At 37.8% G+C, this 8626-nt stretch overlaps 4 protein-coding genes across 7 annotated transcripts; all 4 read left to right on the top strand.

Annotated features, from left to right (window-relative positions):
- Window positions 1-5: 5 nt before the first annotated feature.
- Window positions 6-1623, top strand: LOC130503316 (two-component response regulator ARR15-like). 4 transcript variants are annotated; one of them, XM_056997992.1, is made up of 6 exons: window positions 6-142; window positions 222-353; window positions 435-547; window positions 722-799; window positions 891-961; window positions 1061-1623. In XM_056997992.1, exons 2-6 carry the CDS (start codon window positions 230-232, stop codon window positions 1317-1319), a joined length of 645 nt encoding a protein of 214 aa, XP_056853972.1. In that variant the 5' UTR covers window positions 6-142; window positions 222-229; the 3' UTR covers window positions 1320-1623. The 4 variants fall into 4 exon arrangements, with proteins under 4 accessions (XP_056853972.1, XP_056853974.1, XP_056853971.1 ...); XM_056997994.1 differs by having other exon boundaries at window positions 40-353; window positions 891-965; window positions 1061-1308; XM_056997991.1 differs by having other exon boundaries at window positions 52-353.
- Window positions 1624-2127: 504 nt separating this feature from the next.
- Window positions 2128-3585, top strand: LOC130503318 (probable myosin-binding protein 6). The gene has a single exon (XM_056997996.1). It carries the CDS (start codon window positions 2128-2130, stop codon window positions 3583-3585), a length of 1458 nt encoding a protein of 485 aa, XP_056853976.1.
- An 810-nt stretch (window positions 3586-4395) lies between these two features.
- Window positions 4396-5052, top strand: LOC130503317 (germin-like protein subfamily T member 3). The gene has a single exon (XM_056997995.1). The coding sequence runs from the start codon at window positions 4396-4398 to the stop codon at window positions 5050-5052; it is 657 nt and encodes a 218-aa protein (XP_056853975.1).
- A 1103-nt stretch (window positions 5053-6155) lies between these two features.
- LOC130503320 (hydroxyproline O-galactosyltransferase GALT5-like) lies at window positions 6156-8620 on the top strand (the record flags this gene model as incomplete). Its single annotated transcript, XM_056997999.1, has 7 exons — window positions 6156-7194; window positions 7268-7500; window positions 7581-7871; window positions 7946-8074; window positions 8167-8340; window positions 8416-8523; window positions 8600-8620. Coding segments are annotated over exons 1-7 (1806 nt in total), but the record flags the coding sequence as incomplete, so codon positions are not given.
- Window positions 8621-8626: the final 6 nt, after the last annotated feature.

The raw sequence follows: 8626 nt of genomic DNA on the forward strand, positions 1-8626 counted from the left end.
ACAACAATGTTAGGTTTTCTGACAAGACATAAAACACATCACGTATCGATTTAGATTTTCTTCCCCCTTCCCAAAGATCCGATCCTCGAGATTCTCTTCTCTGTGTGTTTATATCACATCACCATCTCTCTCTCTTATTTATGTAACTCCTCGTCCTCCCTCACATTGATTTTTGTGTCCTTATATATCATAACATCCCTTTTCTCATTTCATTTCTCAAGAGAACACAATGGCAGTAGGAGATTTATCATCTTCTCCTTCTTCTTCCCCGGAGTTGCATGTTCTCGCTGTGGATGATAGTTTTGTGGACCGTAAGGTTATCGAGAGATTGCTTAGGATCTCTGCTTGTAAAGGTAATAAAACCGTCTCTCAGTTAGGTTTCTCTTGCTCCTCTGTGCTTGGTTTCTTGATTTGGATTTGGTTACTATATACAGTGACCACTGTTGAGAGTGGGACTAGGGCTCTTCAGTATCTTGGCCTAGATGGAGATAAAGGATCTTCTGCTCCTAAAGTACTGTTTCTTTCTTCGAGACCTCTCTGTTTTCTTGTAAGAAAAGATTTGATGTTGTTTCTCTTCTTGTTTGGTTCCCAAGAAATCTAAAGATTTGAACAGTGACCTAAATTGTATTGTCAGTTTCTTGAAAATTAAGCTTTTGTATAACATCAAGGATCTGGTGTTGATGTGGTTTATATGAATAGTTCTGAAAATGTTTAATTTCAGGATTTGAAGGTGAATTTGATAGTGACAGATTACTCTATGCCAGGACTAACAGGATATGAACTACTGAAGAAGATCAAAGTAAGTTTTCTTTACTTTATATAATATTTTTTTTTATTTTAAATGGAAGTTTAGTTACACAGAAACATTGTTGTTTTATTTTCTTTAACAGGAGTCATCTGCATTAAGAGAGATACCAGTAGTGATAATGTCCTCTGAGAATATACAACCTCGTATAGAAGAGCAAGTGACTGTTACTATTATTGATACAAAATCTGATTCAATGAATCTCAACGCTGTAATCTGATTTTAGAGATCCATTTTTCTCTTTTCCTTTTGTAGATGTATGACAGGAGGAGCAGAGGATTTTCTGCTAAAACCGGTGAAGTTAGCAGACGTGAAGCGGTTAAAAGAACTTATAATGAGAAGTGGTGTAGCTGAAGAAGAAGATAAATCCAAGCACTCTTGTCCTAATAGAATGCTACAAAACAACACTGATTCATCAACATCAACATCATCATCGTCTCATGATGTTTACTCTCTGGATGATGACACTCCATCTTCCAAGCGAATGAAACTAGAATCTAGGGCTCATGATTGAGCAGCTTGAGTATTTTCTCATCACTCCTTTCTTTTGTTTTCTGTAATGCACTACAATTAGCCAAGATGTTGTGCTAAGAATCTGTTTGACGCTACTCAACTGGTTTTCCTTAGTGGGTTTTTTGCTACAATCTAAGTTTATATATTTTAGCTAAATAATAGACAGATGAGTTTTTGAGAATTGGACTAAGTAGGTTTTAGAGTTCCATCATCATCTTTTTCTTTAATCGTTCCACTTGGGAAAGTTGTTGTAATACTGTCTATGTCTAGTCACCTGTGTGGATATATAAAAAAATATTAAATTATATTGACTTTATATAGTAAGATATATCTGATTTCCAAGTATAGGATATTGTAGTGTTCATAGAATAATGTCATTCTTTTATATTACAAAACCTGTTTTGTAAGCAATAATAGTATTCCAATCACACAGTCACAGAACATAATAATCAAACAACATCATATAGATATGTAGATGTCATGTGTGTGTTGGCATTGTTCGCTGTTTCGGTCGTGCAAGGTTGTATTCAGTTTAAGATCAACGACAAAGTTCTCCTCACGTCTAAGCTGGAAAGATTTACACGAATCCCATTTTGTGGTTTTTTTTTTCGTCTATCTGTTGTCTCTTAATATTTTCAATTCCAAAATCTGAGATTATCCTTCGATTTTTGACTAATTTAGTCTGTTTTAACAGACTTTCCCAAACCCATAAATAGAAACACAATCATAACACACAACTCACAAGAGTGTGAGAGAGAGAGATCCTGATCTATATTCTTTTGTTGATCGATTCACCAACTTGATCTCACATGATTATACAATTGCTTTGTTTCTTCTTGTTCTTGTTTCTTCTATTACAAGTCACCATGTCTAAACGTTCTTTCAAGAAATTTTTGGAACAAAAACTCGGATCTTTGCCTCAGTTCCTCATCTACAGCGTTCTCGAATGGACTCTCATCACCATCCTCTTCATCGACGGCGTTCTCTCCTTCTTATCAAACCAATACGCTAGATTTTTCGAGCTCAAGACTCCTTGTCTCCTCTGTACCAGAATAGACCACGTTCTTGTCCCTAGAGACCCTCATTTCTATTACAACGACTCAATCTGCGACTCACACAAGAAGAAAGTCTCTTCCCTTGCGTATTGCCATGTCCACAAGAAACTCTCTGAGATCAAACATATGTGTGAAGGTTGTCTTCTCTCTTTCGTCACCGAGAAGGAATCTGACTCTGATACGTATAAGTCTCTCATTGGGATCTTACATAAAGATCTTGAGCTTCTCACTGATGACGAAAGAAAGCTTCCCTTGGTGCTCAAGAAAGACGATAAATTTGTTCAGACAACAACAAACCTAATGGATTACAAGACAAGCAACAAGAACATTAGCTTGAAACAACATTGCTCTTGTTGCGGAGAGTTATTGAAGCGCAACAGTTCTTTCCTCTCTCCTGCTCCTTCTCCTCCTCCTAGGGTTCCCTACAACAAGCTGTCTGAGAATGAATCCGAGTTTAGGGTTTTGGATGTGGACAGAACACCAAGTTTTGTAAGAGGAGGTAACAAGTTCTTTGAGAATGCTTCAGACCTGGGTGATTCAAAAGGTGAATCCATTCTTGATCAGCTCAAGAAAGAGGTTGGCTTGGAAAAGAAGTCACTGATAGATTTGTATATGGAGTTAGATGAAGAGAGAAGTGCTTCAGCTGTTGCAGCCAACAACGCTATGGCTATGATTACAAAGCTACAAGCCGAAAAAGCCGCTGTTCAAATGGAGGCTTTGCAGTGCCAAAGAATGATGGATGAACAAGCAGAGTATGACCAAGAAGCTTTGCAGTCTATGAGTAGTGAATTGACAAAGAGGGAAGAGGAAATAAAGGAGCTTGAATCTGAGCTTGAGGCTTACAGAGAGCGATATGGATGTTTAGCAGATGAAGATGATGTCAAAGAAGAGTTTCTTGAAGATCACGGCAATGCCAGTGTAGTTTGTTATTCAATTCATGAGGACAATGGAGCAAACTTTGAACAAAGTGGGTCTTGTAAATCCGAAGAAACGAGATTCTTAGGACAAATGAAAGGAGCTGAAAGCAAAGAAGGTATAGTGAAGGAGCTCTCTGAGATCACAGAGAGGCTAAGTGCTCTTCAATCAAATGGTGAGCTGTTGAAACATATTGCAGATGTTTTAGATGCTAGTGATGGAGAAGCAATTCTGTTGCACATATCTCAAAATTTGCATATGCTTCGTAGTTTTGTTGCTATGCCTTCAGAATCATGAACTTGTAATACATCTTTTTATTGTTTCTTAGAGGACACGCACCTTGTCTTAAATTCAAAAGATTTATCTTATTCTTTTAGTCACTAAAATGTTTCAGATTTGCTCCATGAATCTAACTTGTAAGAGTAAGATGAATTGATTCCATAAATATTTGATCAAAAAAAAGAAAGAAAACTGATCTCTGTTGAATAAAAAAAATCCCAAATTTAATTTTTGTCTAACCTAATTTTTTAATTACCCTGAAAGTTCTTCACTTTAGATTCATAGTGTTTGAAATTACTTTTGAAAATTTCAAATGTAAAAAATAATGCATCAATATAGATTCATAGTATCAACCTTCTCACATTAACTACTAGACCCACAACACTTTGGTAACATTAACTATCATGGCAAACAAAGTTTTTTTTCCTGTATTTGCGTTTTGGATTTGGTCCATGAAATTAACCTAGAAGATGGATTGCAGAAACAATGATGATTGATAATTGATTAGTACGTTATTATAACCAAACAATACAGTAATTATTTCGTTTGGGAATATAGGTTTGATTGGTCTTTCTTTAGTTTATTTGTGATTTGCGTGTACATCAAGACAATTAAACCTAACTTATTTCAGCCTAAACGAAAACCACAAAAAGGTTACACCAATACGGACCTAACATTCATAAACATTCGGTCTTTCATAAGTTTCCCTTAAACCAATCCTATTCTTATCCAAGGGCCAGTCCAAGAAATACCAACTTTCAGCGGCTATATAATCAACAGTAACCATGGTGACTTATCATCATCATCAGTATCATAACTTGCTTAGCAATGGCTACTTTTCTCTCTAGAGTTTCAATCCTCCTTGCACTATGCATCACTCTCTTCACCAATCCAGCCCTCTCAGACTACCTTAACCCCTTACAAGACTTCTGCGTAGCTGATCTCCAAGCCACCCCATCCAACACTGGCTACCCATGCAAGTCACAAGTCACCTCTGAAGACTTCTTCTACTCCGGCTTAAGCACTCCACTAAACACTTCAAACCCTAAAGGTGTAGCCGTTAATAGAGCAAACCTCATGACGTTTCCAGGACTAAACACGATGGGAATCTCCATGTACATCGTTGCACTCGCTGCAGGAGTAGCTAACCCGCCTCACTCGCACGCTGGTGTGACCGAGGCAGGGGTCGTGGTCGAAGGCTCGGTCTTGATCGGGTTCTTGACGAATAACTACACGTTGTACTCAAAGGTTGCTGGACCCGGTGACATGTTTGTGATTCCTCCGGGACTCATACACTATGAGATGAACGTTGGGAAAACGGAAGCTCGTCTTTTGACTGTGGTGACTAGTGAGTTGCCTAGCGAGGTGCTTGTGCCCCACACTTTGTTTCTTGCGAAACCAGCGATTCCAGACTTTGTTTTGATGAAGATTTTCAAGACTGATGGTACCACAATCAACATGCTCAGGTCTAAGTTAACTAATTAAACATATGTTTCTGTATTTCCCTAAAAAATGTAATCTGATATGAGTTTGTCTTAAAAATGAATAAATGAGCTGTCTTTTTATTTGTTTTTGTTTACAAGAAGATCTCAACAAATATTGGAGATTTTTCGTTTTGTGTCATTTCAAAAATAAACATTTGTTAAAAAAATATAAAACATTGATTAATAACGTAAAATACAAGGAAAAAAGTAAAATACAAGGGAAAAAAAACAAGAGAACGATTGTTTGTTCAAGCTCATTCAAGAAGACAGATGCAGAAATTGGTTATAGCCTTCAATTTTTTTTTTGGCAACATAGCCTTCAAATTTTCTAATGGTAATTGGTATAAACCGGTAATATTAGAACATTGTTAATGACTAAAAAGTAAAAACTCATATCATTATCTCACTTTGTAATTTTTTGGGGTAATCATCTCGCTTCTTTTAATACTCCTTTGTATTTGAAAAGATTGATGTTTAAAATTTCTCACAAATTTTAAGAAAAAATAAATAAACTCTTTGATTATTACTTTTTATTTTATCAATAAAGCTTCACCACTCATGAATTTAAAGATAAATGCAATAATTATATTCTAAGTATCAATCTTTTATATACAAGTAATAAAATTAGAAACATCAATCTTTGGGAGTGGATCAGTATAATTTAGTTACATAACTAAATTTAAAATTATGAGAGTGTATGAAATTATGAATCATTGAAACAAAGTCAAATATTCCAGAAAAATCTTAATTTTATGATTTTTTATTTGAAAAATCCATCTCATTTTCTTATATTATTTTATTTATTAGCCATGAAATTCATTGAAATATCTTTTATATAAATAGTCATATTAGATTTGTATCACACGTGTCACATGTAGTGTTGTTCAATTTGTATTATCAAGATTTCAGAAATATGTATTCTGCACAGCAATTATAGATGCTACAGTGTTGTTGAAAAAGCTATTTAATTAAGGAAAATTAATTAATATTTATCACTCATGTATTTATCAAGAAAATATAAAAGTGAAGACATTTAAATTTTTTTAAAAAGGAAAATTAATCATAAGAAAATTATTTCTACTAACATACGCCTAAAAAAGGAATCAAGATCTCTTTTCTCCTTCTCCATCTCTCGCCATCATCGTCTCTGCTTATTTTTTCTTTTTTCTTCTCTTTATTCATTGCTCGGACCGAACAAAGTTCAAAACTTTGTACCACTTTCGGATCCTTCTCCATTCAAAGTTAGGTTCTTTCCTTTCCAATTCAATTAATTTTGCTTGGATCCCAAGGAAAATGAAGAAACCCAAATCATCAAAACCTGAAAAAACAGACAAACTCGATCTCTTCTCGTCACTATGGAAGCAGAGACCTTTCCGTGTAATAATAGCAATAGGCTTCCTCTACCTCCTTATGGTCACCCTCGAGATACCCCTCGTCTTCAAATCCTGGTCCTCCACCACCACCTCCATTGATTCTCTCTCAAGGCTCGACACAGAGCAAGAGCCTCGAGTCGAGACAATCCCTAAACCGGATTCTGAACCGACGACCCTTAACCGGACGGAGGAGGAGAAGAACAACGTCCGTGAGCAGCATCACAGAGGTCTTCTCTCGAGCCTGAGATTTGATTCTGAGACTTTCGACCCGAGCAGCAAAGACGGGTCGGTGGAGCTTCACAAGTCGGCTAAGGAGGCTTGGCAGCTAGGGAGGAAGCTGTGGAAGGAGCTAGAGTCAGGGAGGCTGGAGAAGTCGGTGGAGAAGACTGAGAAGAACGTCTTGTCAGACGCTTGCCCGCACTCTGTTTCGTTAACCGGGTCGGAGTTTATGAACCGGGAGAATCAGCTGATGGAGCTGCCTTGTGGTTTGACGTTGGGCTCGCACGTGACTTTGGTCGGGAGGCCGAGGAAGAGCCATCCCAAGGAAGGTGATGGGTCTACTACTAAGTTGGTTTCTCAGTTTGTGATTGAGCTTCAAGGTTTGAAGACTGTTGATGGTGAGGATCCTCCTCGGATCCTGCATTTCAACCCGAGGCTCAAGGGAGATTGGAGTAGAAAGCCGGTGATTGAGCAGAACACTTGTTATAGAATGCAGTGGGGATCTTCGCAACGGTGTGAAGGATGGAGGTCAAGAGATGAAGAAGAGACTGGTGAGGTTAAGTTTAGTTAATGTGTTTAATCTGTTTGTGTTCTAATAGGGTTTAGTGTTTGTTGTTTTGGCAGTTGATAGTCATGTGAAGTGTGAGAAGTGGATCCGTGATGATGATAACTACTCAGAAGGGTCGAGAGCGAGATGGTGGTTGAATAGACTTATAGGAAGGAGGAAGAGAGTCAAAGTAGAATGGCCGTTTCCTTTTGTGGAAGAGAAGCTCTTTGTTCTCACTCTTAGCGCTGGTTTAGAAGGTTACCATATCAACGTTGATGGACAGCATGTTACATCCTTCCCTTATCGCACTGTGAGTATACATATATCATCTCTACATCATTGGTGTTCAGATAAATGACACTGAGCACTTAACCGTAAATGAATAAATAGGGTTTCACACTTGAGGATGCAACGGGGCTTACAGTAAATGGAGACATTGATGTCCACTCAGTTGTTGTTGCCTCTCTGCCAACATCACATCCCAGCTTTGCTCCCCAAAGGCATCTCGAGTTGTCAAAGAGATGGAAGGCACCTTTGGTTCCCGATGGGCCTGTGGAGCTTTTTATCGGTATTCTTTCCGCAGGCAATCATTTCGGAGAACGGATGGCTGTGAGGAAGTCGTGGATGCAGCATGTTCTTATCACATCTTCGAAAGTTGTTGCTCGTTTCTTTGTGGCACTCGTAAGTTGGATTCTACATTGTTCATCTCGTGTAAGAGTTGTTGTCTTATTGTATCTGTTATGTGTATTTAACAGCATGGGAGGAAAGAAGTGAATGTGGAACTGAAGAAAGAAGCAGAGTACTTTGGGGACATTGTGCTTGTTCCTTACATGGATAGCTATGATCTTGTTGTGCTGAAAACTGTTGCAATATGTGAACACGGAGTGAGTTTTAATCAGATCTTATTATAGGACATGGCTTTCCACATAATCGTTCTTGATTGGTTGAAAACAAATGACTTTTGATTTGGGTGCAGGCTTTTGCATTCTCTGCAAAGTACATAATGAAGTGTGATGATGATACGTTTGTAAAACTCGGCGCAGTGATCAACGAAGTGAAGAAAGTACCCGAAGGTAGAAGCTTGTACATTGGTAACATGAATTATTACCACAAGCCTCTCCGTGGGGGTAAATGGGCAGTCACTTACGAGGTATATACATTCTTATGCATCACACTCCATCCATCATATAGTAAAAACGGTGTTGAGTGTTTTGTTAAATGACAGGAATGGCCAGAGGAGGACTATCCGCCCTATGCAAATGGACCTGGATATGTTCTATCTTCTGACATTGCACGCTTCATCGTGGGAGAGTTTGAGAGACACAGATTACGGGTAAGAAGCAGAAGAGAGAATCATTAACTAAACATCTCTTTTTCACTTATCTAATACTGTTAACATACACCACCAGCTGTTCAAGATGGAGGATGTAAGTGTG

This window comes from Raphanus sativus, unplaced genomic scaffold (genome assembly GCF_000801105.2).
Source record: "Raphanus sativus cultivar WK10039 unplaced genomic scaffold, ASM80110v3 Scaffold0921, whole genome shotgun sequence".
Lineage (NCBI taxonomy): Eukaryota > Viridiplantae > Streptophyta > Magnoliopsida > Brassicales > Brassicaceae > Raphanus > Raphanus sativus.

Coding starts and splice junctions, on each gene's coding strand:
- LOC130503316 (XM_056997992.1), top strand. CDS start 230: ATGGCAGTAGGAGATTTATCATCTTCTCCTTCTTCTTCCCCGGAGTTG. Junction 354..434: donor TAGGATCTCTGCTTGTAAAG/GTAATAAAACCG, acceptor TACTATATACAG/TGACCACTGTTGAGAGTGGG. Junction 962..1,060: donor ATACAACCTCGTATAGAAGA/GCAAGTGACTGT, acceptor TTCCTTTTGTAG/ATGTATGACAGGAGGAGCAG.
- LOC130503318 (XM_056997996.1), top strand. CDS start 2,128: ATGATTATACAATTGCTTTGTTTCTTCTTGTTCTTGTTTCTTCTATTA.
- LOC130503317 (XM_056997995.1), top strand. CDS start 4,396: ATGGCTACTTTTCTCTCTAGAGTTTCAATCCTCCTTGCACTATGCATC.